The 27,390-nt window shown below is 40.4% G+C and overlaps 2 protein-coding genes across 2 annotated transcripts in view; both read right to left on the bottom strand.

The window, feature by feature from the left end:
• Window positions 1–524: 524 nt before the first annotated feature.
• Window positions 525–14,755, bottom strand: LOC109046444 (axin-2). The gene is made up of 10 exons (XM_042720943.1): window positions 13,915–14,755; window positions 11,022–11,162; window positions 8,578–8,680; window positions 7,053–7,193; window positions 6,390–6,865; window positions 5,263–5,430; window positions 4,854–5,066; window positions 4,681–4,761; window positions 2,812–2,979; window positions 525–826 (listed from the first exon to the last, which is right to left on the bottom strand). The coding sequence occupies exons 1-10, from the start codon at window positions 14,736–14,738 to the stop codon at window positions 700–702; spliced, it is 2,442 nt and encodes an 813-aa protein (XP_042576877.1). The 5' UTR covers window positions 14,739–14,755; the 3' UTR covers window positions 525–699.
• Window positions 14,756–14,757: 2 nt separating this feature from the next.
• Window positions 14,758–27,390, bottom strand: part of LOC109078078 (centrosomal protein of 112 kDa-like) — a 160,468-nt gene continuing 147,835 nt past the window's right edge. Inside the window, exon 28 of the mRNA XM_042720940.1 lies at window positions 14,758–14,825. The gene's annotated coding sequence lies outside the window, so the exon portion shown is untranslated. The remainder of the gene's footprint in view (window positions 14,826–27,390) is intronic.

Here is a 27,390-nt window from a genome sequence, read left to right as displayed (position 1 = left end):
GCACTAAAGATGCAACACATCACATCAGCTATTGGCTGGGCAAGTAAGGTTGAAATATCCACCCAATCAGTAGAGAGGTTTGGAAAGGCGTGCTGGTCTGAAGCACAGTTCATTCTCATTGGCCAGAAGAGAAGATTCCTGGTACAGTTTGTTGAGTTAAGGTCACGTGACTCTAGACATCCGTCCATGCATGTATAACATTGAAAATCTCCCAACCAAATAAGCAGCTTGTCCAACATCTGAACACAGGTATAAGGGGAATGACAGTTTAATAAATAGGAATAAAGTCTTTAACTTGTGACAGAAGCATATTATAACTTTGTGTACATATGAGCACCTCTGTATACACATGCACACGTTCTTGCATCCAACACACGTATACACATCTACAATTATCACAAATGCTGGTCAGCAGTCAATGATATGATAACACACCAGTGTTTGTTTGCTTTATTTAGTAAAAAAAAAAAGTGGTTGTTTGCTTCTTCTTTGTTGGTAACATCTTTTTTATTGTTGTTAATAATAGGAGGAATTTCTCATGATGCATTGCTGGTTCAGATCCCTCTGTACTTCATTGGCTAGTATTCCTTCAATAGCTTGGCAAGCCAAACGTCTAAACTTTTTTAGCTTCATAAAACGTCCGTTTTCCACTCGTTGAGTTTGTGCCGGTTAAGTCCACATGTGGGGTTTCATGCTCGTTTAGTCCATTCTCTCCACTTTGCCAAGGATTTTGCCCTCATACATGGGCAGAACTGTGCAGTCATCCCAGACCTCCTCAAACACAGCACCACACTCAAACTCATCACTGGCCTTTTTGAAGTAGTACCTAGAACAGAGAACACATACGATCAACAAACTGTCATAAATGAATACAGGTAATCTACAGGTAAAATGTTATTTTTTCATTCCAGAAAATAATGTTGTTTACCAAGCCTATGAAAAGCTTAAAGACCCCATGGATGTGTCACACAGAGACACACCCAAACAATTTTAATGTCCCATTTCAATGGGAAATACATCACATTACAGAAGTAAAATGTTTCAAACACCATTTCGTGTCAACTTTAAATATACATATCAGACACTAGTGCTATACTCTGTTGCACTCCACTATATGGGGGAAAAAATAGATGCTTTAGCCTAAATTAGAGGGTCTGTTAAACACTACCACTCATCTACCATCAGGCCTCTGGTGTCTAATTGGGAGCTTTTGAGCAAATGATGGGGATCTTTCACAAGGGTTGACATTTTAGGGTGCCGTAGAGTCTACTCTAGCTTTTTTCTTTACCACATTGCGACAGGATGAGTCTGGCCTTAATCTAGTCTTTGACCTTGACGGATGACCTCTTTGTCTCATTTCTATCATTCGACTTGTCTTTTTTCTTCCACCTCTGATGCACTAATGATCTCCACCTCCTCCAGAAGGAAGAGAACACAGTGGGAGGGGAGGGAGTGGTGAGGTCTGCCTCAGTAATTGGCTTTGTAATGGAAAATGCCCCCTCTTACTAACTTGCACTGCGGTGCATGCTAGGTTTTTACAAGCAAACACCACCAAGTCATAGAAACAGTGCACATAAAACACACACAGGAATAACCATGACTCAAAACAACAACTGACAAGAACAAAGTTGCTTTTCTTCTTTCAATATGTCGGAAACAATCCATTGTTCTCCCACTGCCCAAACCCAACTTCATAAATGAGGGACAAACTAGGATACTGCTACATGGCACATAATTACATCCTTATTTCTGGAGAATAAGCTATATCCTCCTCCGCAAAACCTTCAAAAGAGAAGCATGGCTCTTATTTGTTCAAAAAAAAAGAGAGAGAGGGAGAAGAAGAAAGAAAAAGAGAAAGAAGTCTTTCCATTGGAACATGTTTTATATGGCAAGATTTTCTCTTCGCAACATCTGGCACCAATATCGTCTGGCAACTCTGGCAGTACTGTTCTTTGTTGAATTTCTGCCATGTTGAAATGACCCAACTACACACATTTTCTGCGATTAAAACCATCAGCTTTGAATTCTCTTTTCCTTGAAAATGTGCATATTGAGAGAGCGCTGTTTAACATGGGGAGCTTTTGACAATATTCATGTAGAATACAGACCCCAGAGAACAAGCTATTTGTCAAAACAAGTCATCTATATGGACAACAATGCAATCACATGGAGCATTACAGATTTTGGTCAGGGGGCAGCTAAAAGCTATGACCAGTGTAGTTACCAGTAAAAGTTACTGGTGTGCTTTTAATGGGCTTTTATGGAGTCAACATGCACAAGGAAAACCACTGGCAGCCATCTGACAGTGCCTCATTCAAATAAAAAGGCCAACACAAAGAGAGGCTTTGATATAAATGAGAAATAATCAATAAAAAACTGATAGTCTTATGTAAACACACACACACAAATGTATGAGAGCAACGTAGCTTGATACAATTGTTGAAAAATGTGTGCAAGTCTTTGTGCATCAAATGAAAGGCCTGGGCTTCAAAGAGCTGCTTATTAAATGTGCCTTACGATGAAATCAATACCAGATGTGACCAAACGGCTACAGTTAAAATTCCCTCATTCTTTCTCAGTGCACCCACCCCTCTCTCTTTCCTGTCGTCTTAACTCCATACTTGCTGCTAATGTAAATTACTTATAGTAAACATCGCCGTCTTGAACAAACCAACAAACCAACAAGTCAATAAATACCTAGCAGGGATTTTTTTTTAAATTAGCTAATTGCAAAACTATTATATACAAGTCTTCAGCAGCCTTAATATCAACTATTAAACAGCAATTCTCCAGTCAGGATTGAAGGTATACCTGTAGTTGCCTTTTTTCCTCAGTTGCTCCTTGAAGTGTCCAAGTGTGAGGCTGTGTGTTTTCATCATCCGGCGGTATGGGATTTCCTCACCACAAAAGAAGTATGTGACCACTGTCTCGGAGCCCAAACTACTGTGGCAACCTGACACTTTCTTGAGATCTTTTGGTCTGGAAAGACACAAACACACGAGCACAAACGTAAATATCCTCACAGCAGAGCATAATATTAGCTAGGTCTTAAAGACCACACTAGATGGCATGCACGACACATTGAAATTGTGTGAACATTGTAACACAACAGGAAATATTTAGGGTGGGACTGGTTTTTATCCATCAGGATTCGATTTTGTGGAAGCATGCATGGACATTATTTGTGTTGATTCCTTAAACAACCATCAATGTTATGATAATAGCTCATGCGTAGGATTAATGATAAGAAATCTAAGAGCAAATCTTCAAACTTTAAGATTATGGTAATTCTAAATATTAGTCAATGACTAGTTAGAGGTCTGCAAGCCCGTCGGGTCACGCTGTGTCCAATCGGGCCGGGCTCGGGACAATTTTTTTTTTTTTTTTACAGATCGGGCTTGGGTCAGACTCTGGCTCATTTAGCTTCATTTATTGTGCCCAAAAACGCACAGAGCACACAGGTTACTGTATTAAATATTTTTGTATTGATTATATTATAAATAATTTACATTGCCTATGCAAAAAGTCCATAAATTATGCTAAGCTCCCTCACTTTCTGGTCAGCTCTTCAAACCTGCTGCAGCGGTGGCTTTTCCCAGTTCAGATATCAGGGCTGTTATTGGTCCGTTTATGATCGGGTATCTATATTGGCTACTGAAGTGCCGTCAAAAGTTTGAATATCAATTCAAATTGGGGTGCGTACTCCATAACAAACTATGATTTAAAATTAATGAAGCAGATTATTTTGCTTAATTTGTATTTAAGTACAAGTAAAAGTACAGTTTTAAAAAATACTTTATAATTTAACATTTAAACTAACATTGTGATATGCTTGAACTGTTTTATATCTATAGATTTTATTTTGGGCAAGTCGTGATTATTTGAGAAGGCTAAATTTATCAAACATAGACTATGATCAACTTATTGTCTGGGGCTGGCTGCTTGATCATTATTTTAAAAAACTAAAACTTACATTTAACGAACAAAAAAAATGCTCCAAACATTTTTCTACATTAACTTAAAAAAAAAAAAAAAAAAAAAAAAAACTAAACAAAATATAATCACTTCACCATTACATAAAAAACTGAACTATTTTAATAGCTGAAACAGTAGTAAGCTGTTTTGGGAGAAGGAAAAAAAAAGACGGCCTCCGGTCGGACTCGGGCCAAGAATTCTGAAGAGCTGTCGGACAAGGGCCAGAATAGGGTCAGAGCATCTCGGGCCAGGGCCGGCCTAGGGTCTATATTTGAGGCCCATGCAGGTTAATATATATATCTAGGTTAAGTACCCAAGGTGCACAAAAAAACAGAACAGTGTCAGAGTCAGTAGTTGGCTCAAATGCTGTGCTTTATGTTTCACAAATGCTGTCAGAGATGAGTGAAAAGAAAAATGGTCAAGATTATCCCCTGGCCCTTTCTTCACTTTGTAGTGCTACTTCAGAAAACCCCCTAGCATTAGACCAGGACTGAAGGTCAGCCAATTAAAAATGAAAAAGAGTTTTGCCATCAGGTGGCCAATGCTCCACACTTCAAACACTGGCTATGGCCAGAAACCAAAAAAGAGACCAACCAGGAGTTTCTGAAGGAAAAGAAAGACTAATGGCTGCAAAGCATTGCATACATGTGCCATTCATCAATGAAAATGAATTAAAGTGTGATAACTATTAGGAGAGATACATACTCATCAGTTTGAAGCGCTGAACTGCCATTCTGCACAGGCACTGGGTGACTTTTGTCTCTCTGAAGGCTTGATGTTGAATGCCTGTGAAGTAGAACCCATACGTCAATACAAGAATCAATCAAGAGTTTTTAGCAAGGACTGACATACAGGATCTTAAAGTCTGGAGCTCGTACCTCTGTTTAGAGGGTTTGGAAACTTCTTCAAGGCGTCTGCAGGCCTCTTCCAGCTGCGCTAGGGTGTTGGGTGGTGGTAGAGGAGGCATGGCGGGGTCCTGAACGAAGGGGTGTGCAGGCTGGTGGGCACGGAGATGCCCACTGCTTCCGCCACCTCCCCAGGTGTGTGTGCGTGTGGGATCCAAACAGTGCGACTTCTTTACATTTTGAGTGCTGCAAGAACAGAAAGTTTGAATATGTAAGTACAATGTAAGAACAAAAGCTCACAGGAATCGAGGTGTTGGGAAGCCTCAGTCTTTAAAACGGTTGTGCAATTCAGTAACAAAAAGACAACTGGTGTGCAAATGCGCTTGCACAAGAATTTTCCAAGATTAATATGTAGACATGACCACAGAGTTGTGAGACAGACCTGTGGGGCTTGTGCTTGGTCTGTCGGTCGCTCTCCAGGATCCACTGCCATACGTTTTGAGAGCGGTCTGTACTGTCAGCTGGCAGCTGGAGGAGACTGCTCTCCAACCCTTCCGTGTTGACGTCCTCTCCAGATTTACACAGACGCTTAGATAAAGAGCTGGGATGCCTAGCAGCAGGAAAAGGAATAAAAATTGAAGCTGAAAAAAACTCCAGGATGTAACAATTAAAAAGCAATGAGAAATTAAAGCTGCAAGCAGCGATGAAAGGGCCTTCGAACCCAGGCAAACTGCCACCCAGTGGCTTTAGGAAAACAGCGAACGGTGGGCAATATGAATTTAAAGTGATAAATTTAGGAGGAATATGTCAAAGTCATTTATATGTGCCAAACTTCCTACTGCCACCTGGTGGCGCTATGACTGTAACTAAATGTTGGCATGTGGATGTCTTCAGACCAGGAGTCTTATCAAACATGTTAAGTTTCGGGCAGATTGGACACTGCATGCCTGAGTTACAGCAACTTCCTGTTTCACTACATTAATAGTGTGTTAATAGATTACACTTAGCTAAGTGTTGCTAGCATGTTGCCAGTCTATTTAACACTTGTTGACACTTATTAAGGAGTCCACAACAGTGTTAACTATGACACTTCCTGTTGCCAGGAGGTGGCGCTATGACTATAACTGAATATGGGCATGCATATTTGTTCAGCACAGAACACCTATCAAACATGTGAAGTTTGGGGCAGATTGGACATTGCTTGCCTGAGTTACAGCAACTTCCTGTTTCATGGCGAAACATCAAACTTCGTCAGGCCGCCAGGGATAAGCCCTTTGACGAAAAACTTAAGATCGTCGCAATTTAACGTCTCTACCAAGAGACTTTTTTGAAAGTAATGGTGTGTTACGTGCATACCGATTTTCATACATGTTCTTAAAATGTAGCATGAGGTGCACTCAATTGAATGTGTAAAGGTGGCGCTATTGAGCCATTTTGCCACACCCACTTCTGAAACCCATATCAGATGTAAATGTTCGGGTGCAGGGTTTCATGAGTTTTGGAGCATGTTTAGGCCCTCAAAAATGCGATTCAATTTGGAGAAGAAGAACAACAAAAATGTGAGTTTACCCAGAGGCCACTTCTGCAGGACTACCACACTGGTCTCGGCCCAGACTCCGGCTGCGGCTGTAGGGGGCGGAGCAGCATTCTGAAGCTCCATGGCACAGGCACTGCACCCGCTGGGTCGCCTCCGCCTCGATCTGCTCCTTGCTTTTGGTCCCAGCATGGTGATGGATGTAGTGGTGATGGATGTGCTTGGTCGACTGTCTGGAGATGAAGGTCTTTGTCGGCATGTATCCGTTCACAGAGCCAGACTGCGACCTGGTGCCGGGACCACCCCGATGCAGGGGGCGCTGTTCAGGAGAGCGGGAGCGCGGGGAATGCCGCAGCATTCTTGGAGACTGACAGCCAGGGGTCTTGAGAACTCGGGAAAGGTGCTCATCCAGGATGGCCTGGGGGTCCTCCTCACAAGAGCCAGGAGGGAGCAAAGGCAGAGAGTGGGATGCACTGCTTCCAGACACCTCGGATTCGTCCCTCTCCTCCTCCTAAAACACACACAGGAATGCAATGTTAAAAAGAAATTCTTGCAAACAGCCTATTTGCCGAAAATATTCTGCGAATGTTATGCATATAAATGTATGTTTCTGTGAATTCTTTAATGGAGGAATTTACTTATAAAATGTTCGATCTGACACACTGACAACATTTTCAGAGGCTTCCAGCAACACCAACCTCCTGAATCTGTTGAAGTCTCTCCTCCAGGGAGCTCATGGTTTCCTGTTCCCGCTTCAGACTCTCCAGTCTGGCTATCAGCTGTGCCGCAAAGGCCGCTGGCTCCACGGGAGTCATCTCCTTAGGTGGCCGCCGTGTCCTCTGCACAACCAAAGAGAGATACAGATTAGCAAGAAGACCAGACAGGACAGGAGGGGTTGATTTCTACAGCTGCCCTTCCTGCATAAGTCTACTGCCCATCCAACGCGTGCGCACACACACAAACACATGCCCCACACCACTGGCATGGGCCGCTGCCGGCATGAGCAGTTGGTCACGCTCTAAGGAGCCTCGGCTTGTTCCCTCTGTAGTGCAACCAAGCCATCAGCCTGGCCTGTGAAGTCAGGCAGCTTCAAAGAGCCCTCGTCAAATATCAAACGCTCACCAGGGGCGGCAGGGACACTGGCTTTACATCTAGCAATAAAAGTCACATATCGACAGGGGGAAAAAGGAGGGAGGCAAAGGAAAAAAGGAAAGAGAGGGGGATTAAAAGAAGAGAAAGTAAGATGGCGAGATGTGTGCCGCCACTAGAGGAGTCAAGCGGTGAGAGATCAGAAGCACAGAGGTAATTTATTCCCCCCCAACAACAGCAGGCACCTTTGAGCTACAGTAGCCACATTATCCTCCTTCCCCATGTGTGCGTCTCACACAAGGATTTTCTATCGCTTTCTTATTATTTTTATTATTATTTTGTGCCCTGCCTTTCTTGATTTGGCTTCCTCTTTCCATCTCTTTGTGAAGACGATGAAGGGAGAGACGAAAGAGAGAAGAAAGCAAGACGAGCTGCTGGTGAGACTTGCAGCAGCTCCAGGCCCCTGCTGCCTAAAAGTAGCATCATGGGAGAGGCAGCCAGTCATTGCCAAATCAGAAGGGAAATATTACAAGCTAGAAAAAAAGGAGAGAGGGCGGGAGGCAAGGAGATAGAGAAGACACAGAAAATGGAAAGTCTTTCCAAAGCTGAATTTAAAATTGTTTGTGCTCTTGTCCTCTCTCATACATTCAGTGACAGGATGAGGAAAAAAGGAACACAAAGGAGAGTAAGAAAGGATAAGAGTGCATAAGGTGGGTGGATATAGGCATGTTGGACTTGCTTAACAAGTTGTCTTTCCAAACTCTCTCTCCAAACACTAACCAACCATCTCTCTTTTTCTACTTTGAGGGAGGCAGAGAGGAAACAAGAGAGAGGGGGATGGATGGTGGTGCTGGAGGAATAAAAAGGGTGCAGCTCGGTTGGAAGTTGTCACTTCCCTTGAAGTCACCCCCATTCATCTGCTGATCAAAGCACTCCAGAGAGAGACAGTTGATTTTGGTGCCCCGGGATAAAACAGACTCATTTAGCGTGGTGTGGCACTTTATTAAGTGTCATTATCCCAGAAAGAGCACAACAACATGAACAGTCCACAGTCGTGAGTGGGTAATGCTTTTTAATTGGGGGCGATGTTGGAGTTGTTTGTATGTAATTCAGAAGAATGGCGAGGACACTCACAGGGAACGGAGGTAGTGACACTTGGCCGTTCATCCTCATGTTGCGCTGCATCTCTCGTTGTAACTGTTTTTTACTCCCCAGCTTGTAAGGAGGGATGGCATCTCTGTCAGGACACACAGAGAACAATAAAGGTTATTTACTGCCCAAATTAATACACGATAGACAGACACACACATCCTCAGCATCCGTAGAAACTCAAATCCTATAGTCATACAGATCTACACTTAGTGTGATGTTGAAATAATGGCCCAGAAAACGATGCACTCTCACCCTGTGCAAACTAAAACCGCAAGCCCCATGACTTTCCTTTCAATATCATCCAAAACCCAAAGTTCTTCATCTTCCTCCATGTTAGCCGTGAGCATTCCAGAGTGCTGGTAACAGCAAGATCTTTCTCTGCTCTCCTGCCCAGCACAGACGCTGTGGGGCTCGCTCGAACCCAAAGGGCAGCAGCGCAAATGCTGCCACTAATGCCAACGCACAATCAAGCGTCACCGCCATTATGACATCTATATGATGTTACCAGTTACAATGAAGGATGGCTTGTGTTTCTATAAACACACCTAATCCATCTAATCCATGGCAGAGTGTTCTTAAACCTCCACCTCTTCAATCTCACTCTTTCTTGCCTCTAAAGCCAGACATCTTTCTCATCCTCCGCTCAGCTTTTTTTTTTAAGCCAGGCCAGTTTCCTTTGCTCTGTTCTGACTCTGAAGTGTATGACCTAGCCCAAATGCAGTTTCCAGCACGTCTTTGAAAGCTCACAGTCATGCGCATAAAGCCGTCGCTCCAATCTTCATTTGGCAAGCGCTCGGCAGTCAGCCTCTGATCTTGCGCACATCAAAAGGCTGGTTTGTAAGATAAGGTAATGTTTGAAGTCGGCGCAGCGGCGGCATTCCCTAGCGTCCAAGTAAATCCATAAATAAGATATAAGCAAAATTTCCCCCACTTCTCCTCCCCTCCCTCACTCCCTCCCTTTATCTGGAATTCAGATTCTGATTTAGCACCGTGCCTTTTAACTCAAATAAAAATGCAGCTATTCCAATCAAATCAGTCTACAAATAAAGAACACAGAGGCTGGTTTTCCCATTGCGTATGCTACTTCAAAGTGGCGCAAATACAAACAAAATATAGAATAAGAAATGCAATGGCTAAATATGTGTGAGATCACTGGATAGGAGCAAGTAGATAATTATTTTTTCCCCTGTTTAATTAGATTTTGTTTCAAACGCTAATTTAATGGTTTCAACTATTAAATACTTTACAGGTCACTCAAGAAGCTGTTGCACATTTTGTTAAAAAAAAAAAAAAAAAAGTGCCGCATGGTTGCACCTATCAAAATATTAATCTTTGGTTCAATCAGCCCACTGTCCATATTCACTCGCTGTGTTTGGAGCTTTGGGTTGTCACAGGCTGGCTGTGCTTTATGGGAATCTCCTATTCACTTGTGCAAGTAATTTTCAAAAGCAGCCAGCCACCCTCTTATCCCTCTAACCTCCCGGGGCCTAACAATGGGCTGAAAGCGATTCAGTTAAGCCTTTCATCCAGCATGCACTTTATTTCTCACTCTCTGCACTTAGCTATGCACTTGCACAATTGCCTCTGCCGCAAACACAGAGGGGGGAGGGCTGCTTTCAGGCAGAGGTGGGGTTGAATGGGTGGTGTACATGAGTGTCTGGGGGATGGGGTCCCAAACACCCTAATCCCAGGTGACCTGCTCTTGTGCTCCAGAAATGGCTAACCTCTCAAAGGCCTAACTGACACCAGATCCGCCTCGTTTGAGCCACGACGGGCACATACCAAACCTCCATGTGAGTCGAGATTCCTTTAATTTACTGCCAAAGCACCTCACTGAGTGTCTTATAGTCCACACGGCGAGTTAACCCTCACCCCCTTTTTCCGGGGACAATGGGGAAACCAATAAATAATGACTGTGTCTTCGGTGAATAAGTTGTGCAATGTCTAAAAAGAGAGCCATAGAAGATCAAAGATCAAAGAGGAGGACAAACTGGTCAGTGTCATTTCCTTTTGAGGAATTTGCAAACATTAGCTTCAATTAGTGCCTAGAGGAAGCACATTATCTGAGGGCTCTTCTCTTGGGTCCACTCCTTTCTCATAACTCATGCCCTCAAGACTCCAGCAATGCATTAAAAACATCTCAAACGCATTTAAAAGAAAATCTATTACCTGCAATCTGTACCATCTCATTACCAGCCACAAATGACTACATAATTAAACCCAATGTCTGCTAACAGCCAGATAAAGATGTTAGTCTTTGACCACAGTGCAGAGATAGACTGAACTATACATTTTTCAAGATATCATTTTTAGGCATCATCATCCGATTTGCCTATGATGCCCAACAGTGCCACCTAGGGAGGCAGTTTACTATGTTAAGAAACAAAAAAATACAGAAATATAGAGGGTTCCAGAAAGACACTTACACACTACTGTCCGTCATGGACATCGAGTCATCTGTCAGGGCATCGCTGGAGACCTCGCTGTCATTGGCACTGGTGGCAGGGACAAAACTATAACCGGACGCAACACGATAGGGGTTTCCAGGCTCGCTGCGTCTATAGGACCTATAGGAATAACAAACAATTTTAGTTTTAATTGAAAGCGTGGTACAGTGGTTAAATTGCAAGGCTATTAACTGTAAGGTTGATTGGTTGATTCATGAACCCACAATTGAGGCACTTGTAACTAGGTTACTCAAAGGGGGCTGAATCTGCTAGGCCTAAATGTGTATCACTTTTCGAAATGTCTTCTGCTGCATTCTAAGCTTTGCCATATCAGAACTGCAGCATGCAATTGCGTAAATCGCTCAGGTAAACTACTGCCACAGCAGAGCAACAGTTAAAAAGGAACTTTGTAAACTTGACTAAGTTTTGCCATCAGTTGATGCCTTCAGTTTACAGGACAACATCTAAAGGTAACTTGTTTGCCATCTTGACTATTGAGGTTTGTTACCACCACATTAATGTGAGAAAACATGTCAAGTATGAACAACGAGACCGCACATGTGTACTTGCCTAGACTATGAATCTGGCCTTAACGAAATGGATTAAAGCTTCAGTGAAATAAATAAATAAATAAATGTTACGATAACATCCAAATTTTGAGAGCAAAAGAGGGAAAATATCACATTGCAAATGCAAAATGCTTCTAACATGGCTTCCCTTATGTTTGTGAAAAGGGTCCAGCTATTTTTACTAGTCTTTTTTCCTTCATGGCTGGGGGAGGAACTCGAGCTCAGTTTGTCTTTTCTCTACTCTTCCCTTTCATCTCCCTTGCCCCACCTCCCCCCCGCGGCAGCCCGGTGAGGGCTGATCGGGGTAAAGTTAAGTGAGCAGCACATCTGTGTGAATTACCAATGCCACTTCCCCTCAGTGGAGCATATCTGGGGCCTTTTGTCTGGGCCAGGCACCCCTTTCCTCACTTTACCTCCCCCTTCCAAACTTTCCCGTTTCATGTCATTCCTTCTCTTGTGCTCTTTCCTCTGCTAAGGGCACCTCCTCCACATACCCACCCAGGCCACCCCTCCCTCCGATCTCTCTCTCGCTCTCCATACCCCTCTCTCCTGCTGTGACACATTCCTGCTCCACTGGAAGAGGAGGAGGAGGTAGAGAACCTGAGCCGGGCCGAAAGGGAGAGAGAGAGAGAGAGAGAGAGAGAGAGAGAGAGAGAGAGAGAACATGAGAGAGCGGAAAGAAAGAAGAGAATGGGGGGGGCTCCTCTTTATGAGAATGCCTACTGCCAGCAGCGCTGTGAGGGGAGACCCAGCAGGACTATAGCCTACGGCCCCAACTCAAACCTGACCTTTGGAAGCTCTCGCTCAGAGTCAGGTATTTAGCACAGCTGGGTTCACATTCTTCCCTCGCTCACCCCCTCATTCATGCTTTCTTTCATGAGGTGCCTCGCCCCCCTCTGTCCTTCTTTTCCGCTCACTCAAAAAGTGTGCTTATTCTCCATCCATCTGGGTTTTTTCCTAGATAAAAGTGCGAAGAGAGGCAGTTGAAATCAGAGGAGAACGGTGGTAAATAAGAAACGGAGGAGATGAAGGCCACGGTCTCTGTGACTCACAGAGGAACCGCTGCTGTGTGTTGTTTTGTGAATAACTCGATTCAGAAACACAGAAAGGGAGAGAAATAAGTTCCACATGCTTCAGATGAACAAAAAAGTGCCCCAAGAGAGAGGGAAAACAGACTGCTCAAGGAGCATTCTTCAAAAAGAAATCAGGGAATAACATCAAAAAAGAGACTTTGCTTACTCTCTTCTGCTTCTTAATCATCTCCTACATAAACAACCAGACAAAGATAAGCAGAGATGAAACGTTCTGTCACCTTCTTCAAGATCACCCTCCCAACAGGCCGTCTTTGAAACAGATAAACATTTGTCTGGCACCACACCTTGATGGGTCACCTCATTTACAACCTCAAGTTGTGTGACGGCTAGCAATTCATCAAACCAGATTTCCCCTGGTGTTTTGTTTAAACCCAACTTTTTTTTTTTTTTTAACAACTAAACCAGCGGCTCGTCAAGACATCTAAAGGTGTCAAACCTGACAAAGTACAGTAACAGAGCTGGTCTAAACGAAGACTACTTAAATCAACATAAGCAAAATCTTGTGAGCAATTTGATGAAGTACTTTGTTTTGTTAACAGCAAAGGAAAAGTTTTTGAATCAGTAATATTTTTGATGTGTGCCACTTGTTTTATCCGTTTGACGGCTGAAACCAATTTTGCATTGTGAACTAGCCTTGATCCTTGAAGATGATCCTCTAACGGCGGAAGAATTTCAAAGCAGAGGAAACTGTGTGGAGCCAGCAGAGGGCCTGGTGCTAGACAATATTTACATGAAAGGAAGAGCTGCTCTATTGATGTTTTTTCCCCCTTCTCTCTCTCTCTCTCTGCGTAATGCAAGCCAGGTGGGAGCAAACGGCCCCAAACTCGCAAGAAAGGGCCTCTCATGTTTAATGCAAGAGCTCAAGTGCGATAGCTACATGAAACTTAGTAATAATACACTTGAAAAACACATTACTCATTTATTAATTTGACATTCCTCTTATGAATTTATGCAAAATTACTTACTTCACGCACACACACACGGAGAATTAATCCCTAAGATTCAGTGTCTTGCTCAAGGACACAAACAGTGATAGCCTACACATCAATCAATCTTTGTTTCAAACTACAACTTTCTGGCTACCACACTAAACCTGTAATCACTACGCTACACACTATAGGGTGCGTGACACATAAAGCAGTACAAAGCCATGAAGGATTTTCATAGCATACAGTATTCAAGTGAAAAAGATTTTTTGGGATATCTCACCTGTAGCCTTTCTCCAATGCTTCCACTGTGCGAAGGGATGGAGGTGACCGTAACGCTTTGGCAGACAGTCCGACTACAGTGGCCAAAGCTTTGGCTTTAAAGTCATTACAACTCCATTCTTCCTCTTCATTTAGAGTCGGCAAGTATCCGCACACCAGCTTTAGACTTCCTAGTCCATTGGGATTCACATGACTTGGGTTCTCACACCCAGTTCTGACATACTCCAGGTATATGTCTGAGGTCAAGAACATCTGATAGGCGTTCTCCTCCATAGCCGTCTGGATCTCCATTTGAGCCTGATCAAACATTGCAGAGTCAATCTGCTGACGCTTAATATTATCCCTAATGAAAGTCTTAGTAGCAGGTTTAAGCTGCTTGGCCACAACGCTGTTGTTCTCGATATACCGCTTGTAAATGGCTTTGGCAACTCTGTGTGTTTTGGTATCCTTGAGGTCCATTTGCCTGAAACCATTGCAGGCGAACCAGAAATCTAAAGTGTCCTCGCATTTCTCACGTTCAAGATATGCCCGAAAAAGTTGCGCACCGTCCTGGTCCCCAAGAAGGAAATGCAAAGATTTGGTCCACCGGGCAAGAGGGGAGTCCGGGGACGCACTGCCCTCAGGTTCCCCAAGTCCATCGTCATCCCTTCTGGCTGTGGAACAGCGAAGATCAGCCATAATGGTTTTCACAGGATCCTTCGGTCTCATCATGGCCAGCTTGCTGGGATGGTGGCATGTTGTCTCACCCTCTTCCCCTGGGACCGGTGGACGTGGGTCATCTTCTCTGAAGCTACTGACCATAGGATCTGTTAGTGTCCTATTCATGGCTCTTGCAGCTCCTGCAGCAAAGCCTTCAGTGTGAAGCTCAGCTGTAATCTCCTTTCTCTCTTAAATCAGCAGGGGAGCTTCTCTCTGAAACACAAAGTATTGATCTCATCAAAACCAGATCCGCCCCAAAAACTTCAAAAGAGTCACTTCAGACACGTATAGCTCTACATTGTGCGCGCTGGCTGTGTACAATCGGCTTTGTCGAATGCAGTCGAAGCCACTTGGTTTAAATTAGGCATTATATTAGTCATTTAAAACTTTTTAAATTATTAATCACATAAAATCCAGCGTTTGTGGTTATTTACAACATTACATATTTCTCATTCAAGCCCATTTTGATCACCTTGTAGCGATGAAGAGGACAGGTAAAAAACGAGGATAAAAGCTCACATTAAGGAAAACTGAGCTTATCCGATTAAACGTGCGATTTTGATCGGAAGACAATCTTCAAAAACAAAATTAAAACTATCAAACATCCTGTTCCTGGTTGTATTTTTTTTTTTAAATAAGTAAGTAAATAATAATAAAGATCTGTCATAACTAAACTCCAACTTTCAAAAGAAGACAAAATACTCTGAAAGTGAGTTTTAAGACGGCGACTTGAGCGAAAACCGAATATCGAAATGTTTAATTATGCAGATAAATGTCGCGTAAAATTCTACTTGTGACGAGGAAATCGAATCGCAATGAAACGCACAATAATGTAAACCCATTTAAATCAATAGAATGCTTGCTTACAGTATATCTGTACAGTATATAGACTTGCATTATATCATCAATAGTTCACACTGACTTCTCTTAACAAAAAAGTATTCGCTTCGCGTACATTAAAACTTCATTTACATTTGTAATAATACAAATAATAATAATATAGTAAAAAAAAACTGCGCTTCTGATGACATAAATGATCTCAAATCTATCATAAAAGATACAACGGCATCGAAACACGCTACAGAAGTCTCAAATGCCCATTAAGATAGTTTTGAAAGATTAATCAACCGCTTAAAGTCGTCCCTTACGGATATAAAGATTGATCGAATCCAATCTATTAGAAATAAGACAAAACATGCTGCATTCAACTTCAAACCCCTCAAGAAAAACAGAAGTATGAGATCACAGGGGGTTGAAGTCCCGTAATACTATCATGAATATTCTTTAAGCATAGCCAATCTAACCTCAAAACAACACAACAACAACAACAAAATAAAAATAAAATAAAAAACCCAAACCGAAAACACGCGTATGTAACGTCTATCAGATATACTGCATTTTACAGCGACACATGACTTCAAAGTCGGTAAACAGCACATCAAAGCAATAGCATGGGGCCAGCGCTGGGAGAACACACACACACACACACACACACACACACACACACACACACACACACACACACACACACACACACACACACACACACACACACACACTCTGCTCTAACTCACCATCCATCCATGAGTTCAGTCCCCAAAGTCCCAGTTTTCCAACAACAGAACAAATATATTCCACAATATATCCAATTGTACGCAGTCCTCCTGTCCTCTGATGTTGTTTGTTGTCAAAAGCAGATTTTAGGTTTTAAACGTAAACTTCCTCCCGCGAAGAGCACACTAGATCCCTGTATAGTGTGTTTGAATGTGCTCTGTTCTCTTATTCCAGTGTGGACTGAGCTCAGGGTTTAAGAGCGGACATCAAAGAGCGCAGCCGACCGCACGGTCCCGACAGATGCATACAACACTATTTCTCACATTCCCGCTTTAAAACAACACAGATCGCTCCAAAACGGTCGAAAACCACATATTTCGTTTTTACAAGCCCTATCGATGCCTCTACCACTAATGCTCTCAACGAGTCACTGTAAAGTGCCCGTTCGCTAAAGTCCGTCAGGGAAAAGTTTCAACTGAGGCGCAAGGACCTTATCAAAGCAGAGAGATCTTGAGCCGACTCCCCTCGAGCTGTGGAGCGTCAGGAGTAAGTGATCTGCAGCGCCGCGATCCTGCTGTTGCTACAGAAACTTTAAAGACACAGGCCGCCTTTTCCTCTGAGGAATCACAGTTAACCCCTTCAGTACTGTTTTCTTAGTTAACCCATTCATTTCTGCGTTCACACATAATAGAGATGTAAAGTTTGCGATTCAAAAGCCTGCTAGAGAATTAGCCTTTTTTGAGCCAAGTTTTTAGAATAGCAGTTTTCGATTTATGATTGAAATAATGTCAGTGGTTAACACTTACTCTCTACATCATAACATAGTCACAACTCAAATGAGAATAATGCTGCCTTTTTTTCTTTTTCTTTATATAAAGAGTAGCTAACATTTCAGCTGTTACGAAATAAAGCTGAAATTGTCTCTTTGGGGTTAAAGTCTATTTTAACTACATAGTCCAACATTAATTTACTAATTTAAAAAAATCCTAAAACCACTGTTCTAAAACCCATACAAAACTTCATAGAGAACACTTAGTGAATTACCCTTCTGTGTTGGTCTACAATTTGACACTGTGACCAATCAACATAGTACAAACAATTGTGTTCAAAGTGTTGTTGCTGACAAATTAAGGACTAGAAACTAGAATATAATAGTTCACTCAACAATATAAATTTTATTATCATTTACTCGTTGCTCTACTCTAGTGTTGTTTTCTTTCTTCAGTGGAAAACAATGAGAATTTCTGACCAGCTATTTTCCACATGTGAGTAAATGATGACAACAGTTTAATCTTCAGGTGAACTATTCCTTTAATTCAGTGTCTATACTAATATTTTAAGGCTGTCAGAAAAGTCTAATTCAGACATATACATTGATTTTTAAAGGAGTAGCTTACCCAAAATAAATAAAAAAAAAATCTGTCATAATTTACTCACATTTACATGTCATTCAACTCATTCCAAAGTATAAAAGAAGATATTTAGAAAAATGTGTCAGCGTTGTTTTTTTCCCCCTTACCTAGCGTTTTTTTTTTACAGGTTTTTAAAATAATGGTTTTGAGCTGGGTAAAAGATTACAAACTTTTCATTTTTGGGTGAACTACCACTTTAAAACATGATAGGGTTAGTTAAGATGCCACAAAAGTTCGAAGTAGGTTACTTTACAGTAGCAGTATAGTTAAAAGTCCTTCTCAACTAAAAAAGTGAAACTACCAGAAAAGCTTGTCCTGCATTTCGAACTAGTGAGGGAGGACGTTCCACTGATTCCACTCATGATACTTCAAAGGCTTGAGCGCTTCCTTTGATGTTCTACATTCACTTTAAGGAGCAGGATATTATAAAATACATGCATTAGTGCTAAATGAGATGAATTTAAAGAGCAGACTTGAAGCTTTGTGTACATTGCTGTCATACTATGGTGAGCAGAACATAAAGAATATTTTAGAAAACTATCTTTAAGACACATTTTTTAGAACAACAGATTTTACTCACTTGCCTTATCTTCACAGGAAATCTTTCTCAATAATCAAATGTTTTGTCTACTGTGGAAACAGTCCACAAATGAGACTTACATTGTAATGCTCTATTCTAATTCTAATGAGAGTAGGAAGTCATTGTCCAGGCATAATCATCCAGGATGTGCCATTTGCAGGGTCAAAGACATTCATACGTATCCTTGGACAACACTGCAAACTAACTTGGTGTGCAGTTGAATATTACTGATCAGACTCAATCTGTTTAATAAGTTATATTTAGAAAGAAAATAAAAATACTTCCAAAAGGAAACACCATTATTAGATTATTAGTGGAACCTGTGCACACTTTATAAGTACCTTATAAAGTTATAAAGTTAACGGCCAATGGCCGGTTTTTATTCCCGTTTGGTAGTTGGTGAGTATTCACTTTGGAGCAGCTAAAGTGAGTGCGTCTGAGAGCGTCTGCTGTTCCGTGATGAACGCTGTGATCAGTAACTGCTCTCAATGACTGTATTGTCTGCCTGCTCTTTCAGCTCAGGGCTAAACTCTCAGCAGTTTGCTTTGAAGTGATTATCCCTTTATCACAAGCCAGAGCAAAGACTTTAGGGAGAACAATGGAAAATGAAAGCAAGTAGGAGGCTTATGGCAATTATCACAGACGTCCACCAGGAGTGAAGTGTGAATGTCCACTTTGTGAATGTCTTATGTGAGTGCGTGCAGGGGTCGGGGGGAGGAGGAATGCATAGATGCAGGGAGGCAAAAGAAAATGAAGCAGATCATGATTTGCATGGCATACGCTGAGCAATGACCATGCTTTTGGAGGAAATTGTGGCTTAGGCAAATAAACAAGACCAGTCTGGGACAATATCTTTAAAGGTACAGTGCACCAAGAAATGAAAGTTCTCTCATCATTTATTCATCCTATCTCTTTCCAAACCCATGCGATTTTCACAAAAGGAGATATTAAGCAGAATTTCTTAACACAAAGTGACCAATAGAACCATAAAATGTCTTAAAAGCACAATAACAGCAATTAATATGATTGGACATTATATTCTATGTCTTCTGAAGTCATGTGATAGCTTTGTCAGGAAAAGAAATCACACTTTTGCCAACTCAAATCTATTTAAGTGTTGGCAAAATGTGGTAACTACACATTTAGTAAAAACTTAGATATGACTGAATTCAGGATATAATCTGACTGTTGACTGTTCAGATTCACAAATAAAAAAATGAAAATTGATATCAAATGGATCAAAATTCCATCCAGAAAGCATTGTTTGTATGTCTTCAGACGATTTCTTGAGACATTAAAGCATTGGGGGAAATGCATTACAAGTAGGGCTGCAAAGGGGTGGAAAATTTCCAGGTAAATTTCCAGAAACTTTCCAAAAATCCCTGGAATATTCCAAAAATATGATGGAAAGTTTACAAAATTTCTGGAATATTTTCGAATTTTACTGGAAATTTTCCACCTTTTTGCAACCCTAATTAAAAGTAATGTAAGTTACATAATCAGATAACTTTTGTCAAGTAACTAGTAAAGTTACGCATTACTTTTTTAATTTACACTTTTTCAAATAACTAATGCCATTTACTTTGTTTTCCCATTTATTGACTGTCAGAGAAATTGGGAGGTGCAGAGACGTTGTGTGTGCTGTACAAACACGATGGTTACTGTAGTTCTAGACTAAATGTGAAGTGAATAAATACAGCGAAATGCAAACTCAGAATATTTAGCCAACGACTTTACTGTTGATCTTTGTCGATCCAATTCAATCATACTAACAAGCAAAAATGTCTTTTGACAAACACAGCATTTATGTATTTTTTTATCACTGAAGAGTGCTGAACTTTCTTCTCCTGCGTCCTATTCTTCAAGCAATCCAGAATGGCAGCACAGCTGAAAGATGAGAAAAAGTAATGCAAAAGTAATGTAGTGCAATATTGTAATGCATTACTTTTAAAAGTAACTTTCCCCAACACAGCGTTGTTGTATGGACAAGAACACAAGGGTTGATTCTGCTGAACTTCTCCTTTTGTGTTCCACAGAAGAAAGAATCTCATACTGGTTTGGAACGACATAAGAGTGAGTTAATAATAATAGAATTTTCATTTATGGGTGAACTAACTCTTTAAGTGTGCATGAGTCAAAAGAAAGGATGACTGGACCTAAAAAGAGAAAGAACTCTTAGTGTAAGTGCAGTAAGTGCAGTCAGCAGAATCAGATGGCATGCAGGGTGCTGGAGTAGATACAATTAAAGTGTGGCGTTAAGATGGACTTTGAAGTTAGACATGGTGTCTTACACCCCTCCAGATGAAGAGAGCAACAATTCAGCTGCTTGTTATGGGCTTTTAAGAGGATCTTGTTAGAAATGGGAGATTTAAAGAAAATAAACTTGAATTTCGTCCTGGAATGGCCTTTGAGGTGATAGCAGCAGTGGGACACTGTCAGGAACATGGTAGCTATTTGAAGCCGGTTTAGTCTTCTGCCAAAGAGGGGGGGTTGGCTTACTGAAGGTTATTTATCAGCATTTTTTGTTTTGTTTTAATCCCATTTTGCGCATGACTTTAAAGTCAAACAATACATAGAAACAATGTCTGATGTTCTCTCTAATCCCTTTTTGGCCATGAAAGGGAGCACATCTGTAGAAATGATTTTCATTTCCTCTGCCAGCGGTGGGGAGCAGATGAAGACATCCTAAAGGTTCATCCTCATCCTCTTTATTTCTTAATTTGTCGAGGAGGAGAGTCAGGGTTATGGCCACAGTCAAGATCAGTCGGTTTCTTCCATATTGTGAAGTACATCTGAGTGTAACAGACTACCAAAAGGGACTTGGTTCTGTAGACCTAATGCCCCAGAGAAACAAATGCACAGCCGTCTTTAAAATTTGTTTTTAAACTTCCATTTTTGCAGTTGAGATGTGGGCGTTTGCACTCAGGTTTATGCTCTTGGAAAAGTTCTGCATACATAACCAGAGAGATGTTTTCACTTGAAGAGCCAGTTATGACTTGAATAAAAAATCAAACATACACATGAATGAATCATTCAAAACAAGTTCAATGACATGCATTTACAAAACAGGGTGATTTTTCATTTCATGCTGACACTGAGGCTACGTTTACACGACAACAATGTAGTCAAAAACGGAAACGTTTTTCCCTTGCATTTTTAAAAAGTTTCACGTATATACAACAATGTTTTCAAAACGATTCACGTTTACACATATCCATGAAAACGGCCAAAAACACTGCATTACGTATGCCAGGCCAGTAGTTGGTGCTGTCACCTTGTTAGTAAACAGTACCTGTAGGGAAGTGACGATTATATGTTGTATATGAAGTGTCTCCGCTGTTGGTTGTAATATTGGTGAAGTAAATCCACACTTTGCTGAAGAAGCATTAGCAAACTCTTGAGCAGCAACAACAGTACCATGTACTCAACCACTGTTGAGTATGTTTGTTCACGCTTGCCTTTAAAATCGACACGTACTGCGCATGTCTACATACCTAACACATACTATGCATGCGCACAACATCAATGTTTACAAAGATTCCCGTATTGGGTGTTTACATGGAAACGATAACAGTGGCATTTTCAAAAACTTCCACTTTGAAACCCATTTTTCAAAAATATGCGTTTTCATTCCTCAAAACGCCATTGTCGTGTAAACGACAGTAAAACGCATAAAAAGTTTCCCGTTTATGGCTAAAAAAAAACATTGTAGTGTAAACGGCCCCTGAGTTATACGTTCACTGGCTTTGATCCCAGAAAGTTGCTGTCAAATTGCTGGAGAGTTTTCATCAGCTGGAGAGATGTCAGTATCAGACCCTGGTAGCATTACTGAGGTTGGAAAAGACTGAAAAATACACACGCCCCCTCATTTTGTGTCACATCACCAATGTGTGGGATTGAGAGCACAGGACACAGGAAATCTCACTGTGTAAATTAAAAAGATCCTGTCCTTCCTCCAGCAGGTTAGAAGCTGCTATTAAACTGAACATGAAAATCTATCTGGAGGTCTGGTCTGACAAACCGAGCATCATGCCTTGTGTCCTATAAAACAATATTGCTGAAAGTAGTTCCTGTCTAGCTAAACTTGTGGGTGTGATTTCCAGGGAACACACTCACTATAGGTGCACCCTTATAAGTTCATTAAGCCTTTGCCAAATTAACAGAATGTCAATTTTGTTAAAGGTATAAAAGTATATTGTTAGTTTGTCCCAAATCTGGCTGACATGTAGTATATGCACAGTAGCCCCAAAAGTATTTGGACACGTAAATCACACTTCAAATGGTCTGAAGGTCATTTCATGAGAATATCAAGGAAGTTCAACTTTCTTTTTCTTTCAATCCTTTTTTTTTTTAGTTTAGCTTCTCATTTAATCATGATTTTTGCTCTGTCTTTTAAACACATTGTGCTTTTAGTGGATGTATGATCACAATTGCTTGGCAAAGTATCACTTTGTCTTCCTTTTCAGTATATGTTTTTAAAATCATTCCAACAATCCACTTGTGAAACTGCCTCTGTTTTAAAATAATTTAATACAATTTTTTTTTTCATTTCAAACTGTAGTTTAAGCATAACAATTTGTGTGAAAAGTTTACATTTTTAACTGAATTTTTTTTAAAAATATGTATTTAAATTTAAGAATTATTATTATTATTTTTTTTTAATAGTCCTTTTTCAGCAGCACTTGAGCTGACAGGGACACCCAAAGTTTGTGTAAGACCAAATGATCATGTTGTCCTGCATGCTTTGAGGATGTTTCAAAGAGCATCTTGTGCTTCAGTGAAAGCAAGGATATCTGACCTGTCCAAAGGCAGTCTTCAGTCTTCATGACAGATGCTGGACAGAAAGGCATTGTGAGAATATAGAATTAAATCTGTGATAGTTTATATGGACAAGCTATATGATGTGGTTTACTGACATGGTAATTTTTTATATTGCTCACTCTGACAACAGCTGACAGACACACACTCACAGTAGCTTTAACATGAGCGTTATGACTGCCAGACTGAGCACAGTTCTCTGTGTCACAATGCAACACATCAATATTAATGATGGGAAACAGACAACTATGAACTCGTCTGGCCCTGCACAAATAGAGTGGAAAAAAGGAAACCTGTCCTGTGTGCATGGAACAGAAACTAGTCTGACAGAAAATCCATGAGAGACAAAGGAACAGAAAAGATTGTCACACACATTTACACTCAGAGGGTGTCATTGTCAGACTGAAATGGCAGGTTCCTTTAATACCACACTTCAAAAAGTGCAATGTATCCCTGCACACTGTGATAATGACACAAAATGTTATGCTGGTGTTGAAAGTAACATAAGCAAACAACAAAACACTGAATAAAAGAGGTAGGTTATAACAAGGCTTGACATGGATTATGAAGCTGCCTCAGTACATGTAGGGACAGAGAGTTTGTTCAAATGCAGCTGTGGATATGCCTGTGCAATCATTAAATCACATCATCATCCTGGGACAAACTAAAGACCTCAACCACTCTCTATCCACATTTACCTGAACTGACAGGTCTATTTCTCTTAAGGTCTATGGACCATCAGAGTGGCAGACTATAATTTTGAATTCTCCATTGTGTGTTAGCATGATGCAACATAATCATTTGTTCACTTTTGAGTGTCATATGCATTTTTTTTTTTTTTTTTTTTTGTAACATTCAAGTAAATCAAACTTTTTCAAGTAAATCAATATGCTAGTAATAGGCATGCTAATAAGCAACAAGTTAACAGTGAGAATTGATCCCTAAAATAAAGTGTTACCAAAGTTACAAACAATCTCTTTAAATACAGTCCATTCAACTCATGTCATGACTAAAACAGAATTATAAGCTAAGGAACTACACAGACAACAAGTAGAAATAGCCTAGAATATTTCTGGATTAAGTTCTTGCAATATGACTTTCTTATTAGGATCTACTTATCTCCCTAATATCCTGTGGCTCCCATCTTTGTTCACCTGGCTGTTCCAAACCCAAACATTCCTAGAGACACATCTGTGTTAAACACACACAGTATAATCTAATGATTGCAACCAGACTGAGAAAACAAGGCTGTGACTAACCTAAAATAATATTTTACTTTGTGTGAATCTCTCCAACTGACCAGACTCATCAAAACATTTGTACTTTAAATATTGACAAAACATACTGTATATTTAAACATGGAAACCCTGGGGGTAGTTTCACCCTTTTTCTATTAAATGACAATAATGGGAAACCTGGATAGTGATTGTAAACAATCAGTTTAAATGCAAATTACATAAATATAGTATTACGCAATTAAAAGCGGATGAATTGATGTTAAGGTATGCATGAGCAATGTTCAACAATAAAGAGAGAGCACAAATAATTCCTTATCTTGCATCATATTTGGTTCAGATCCAAACGAAACAAAAAACAAATGTGTGATGGAACAGTATTAATATTATTGTGGGTATAAACTCTTTATAATAATATTCAAGGAACGCTTTACACCCACAATACACTGCAACAGCGCTGGCCAGAATGATGCATCAATACAAGTCTGTTTGCTCGCTTTTTATTTGATCGACTGAGCCAAACAATCGCTGAGGTTATTTATTTATTTATTTATGTACCATGATCTGTTGCTGTCCTTTTGGAAATATATTCTGTTTTCTGAGTTCAGAAGTTGCCATTGTGGCATGATGGGTGTTTACATGATTTCTCTCTTACTGAGAAAGACTAGAAGACTAGACTAGAATTCAACAAATTAAATAGAAAAGATTGTACATTTCAAGCTCCTACAGTACACAGAATATGCACTTATTTATTTGTACAGTAAACGTTCACAATTAGAGCTTCATTATGTTAAATATGTATTTGCATCGGCAAGACTCTAATTTAAAAAATCAGGACTCAAAGTGCTGCCCTCAAGGCACATTAGAATGAGCATATTTAAGAGATGAATGCACATGAACGGCACCTGTATGTCAAAATAGAGGAAAAAAGATGATCCCAACTTCCGTTTCATAATGCTTAACCAGTGCAAGCAGTGTAACATTGCTGTTGATCAGCGGTCCTTCAAAGTTTATCTCTAACTGGCTCCAACACAGGGCCTGTCCCAAATGGCACACTTCATGTTCACTTGTGGTCTTGTGGCTGCAGCATATTCAAGTCAATTAAGTCCATGAGACCAACATGATCTCATGATAATTCATATGAATTTTACGTAAAATGTGGTTCTATAAAATGTAAAATTACTTAAATTTTTTACATGCACTAAAACATACAATACTGACATATTTTCAGCATTTAAACTTACTTGTCATGTAAATGTTTGTCATGTAATGAGCCACAAAAGGTGTTTTCTCCGACATGCTGTGACTGACAATAGAACTATAAAATACACCAAAAATGCAACATAATTACGAAATGAAACAATTTTATTTGTGCTCTGTAATCGAAATCTTCTGAATCCATATGACTGTATTCGCTTTTTTGGAAAAAAGTCGCTGGGGGTACTAAGTTGGCAACACTGCATGCTGTTTAGAAATTCAAATGTTGCCACTTCAAACGACAGATTTTACGGCAGGATATCGAACACTCATTGGCTCTCGCCTGCATTCGTCCCAGATTGCCACATGCCGTGTTTCTGGTGAGGTGTGTTTGAATGATGCACGCGCCTTCGCAAGTTCAAGGAGTGGATCCGGAAAATAATCTGGATAATATTTTCAGCGATTAATAACATCAATTCTGCTCTGGCTCACACAATCCTACTGTATTCCACCAGAAAGTACTGCGGCTGCAACGCATCGTCATTTGGATTACTTTTGGTAACGTTACTGCTTTTGACATTTTTTGCAATAAATAAGCATCTGCTAAATGACTAAATAAAATAAATGATTGTAATTGCATTTATCTGTTTGTCATGTTTTACTGTACATAAATAGTTATGTTTATGTTTAGAGGAAGGAGTGGGATTAAAATATTTTTAATGCTATTTTGTTACTAAAACGGTTATTTCGGTCAATTGCATTTTATATCCTTTTATATTCGCTATAAAATAGGTAGGTTAAGTTTTGGAGGTAGGTTAAGCAGTCTAAAAATCGAAATCGCTTATTGATAAAATGACAAAAGTGTATTGAGACGAATATCTTGATATAAAAGAAAATACGTAGCGATTTGTAAGTTTTAAACGTTGAAATATGTCTAAATTGTACGTTTTAGCATCAATAAAAATGTGTGTTTTTTGCTTGTTTTGTGCTTGTAAATGTTACGTAATAATACCTACGTATAAACAATGAAACCAGGCTGATGAGACATAAAGGTGTCCCATTCATCATTTAGGGTTTCACAAGGGTGTTCGCGAGCACCCTCTTTACATCACAAAAGTGAGGACTCGGAGGAAAGCTGCAAGGGTGTTAGGGTGCCATTTGGAACATGGCCACACTTGTCTGGACGTGAATTCCTAGTGAATCTGAAGACTTCGATTAGCTGCTTTAGGAGTGTTTAATTAGAGCTGGAGCTAAACTTCACAGGACATTAAACCTTCAGGAACAGGTTTAGACACCCCTGCTTTAGACAGTCTTGGAGCCCCTACTTTCCTGCTTGGGGACGCATCAGAAAACATGGTACTGTGACTGGTCTTTTTAAACTGTATTATTAATGCAACCGTATTCACTACCATCAGACAACAAATACACAGGCGACTGCATCAACTACATAAAATGTATCTGTTGTTCATTTTGCGGCATTGATGCTACAAAAGCTCTCTGTCTTTATAAAGATAATAATATAGAAATGTCAGCATCACTAAAATCACTTTATGAATTCCCAACTAATAAGCAAGGAAAACTTGACAGCAGCGAAAATCCCACTATGATACTGTGTTGTTCATGTGCATTCATTTCCTAAACATGATCATTCTGATAAGACCTGGGTTTCCAAATGCAAATACAAACTTTGACCATTGCTAGATGGTTTCATATCAGTATTAAGTGTTAATAAATATCAACCCCTCTGTGGAATGCAGGTGTGGAAACCTAACTGCCACCTCCTGTTTTAGAGCCAGTGTGGGATATTCCATTGGCTGTAATCTGCCTTTATGAGGTAATGGCACACAGCGCTACGCCCTCCTGATCAGCAGATAAGACAGAGGCAGAAGGGAGGGTGTAAAAAACCCTTTGATCCTCCCAATACTCCACAGATGAAAAATATTGATAAGGTTGAAAATAGCTTTGGTTTTGGCTGCAGTCTG

This window comes from Cyprinus carpio, chromosome B3 (genome assembly GCF_018340385.1).
Source record: "Cyprinus carpio isolate SPL01 chromosome B3, ASM1834038v1, whole genome shotgun sequence".
Taxonomy (NCBI): Eukaryota; Metazoa; Chordata; class Actinopteri; order Cypriniformes; family Cyprinidae; genus Cyprinus; species Cyprinus carpio.
Note: the sequence above shows the minus strand (reverse complement) of the source record. Positions and strands in the feature narration are given on the sequence as shown.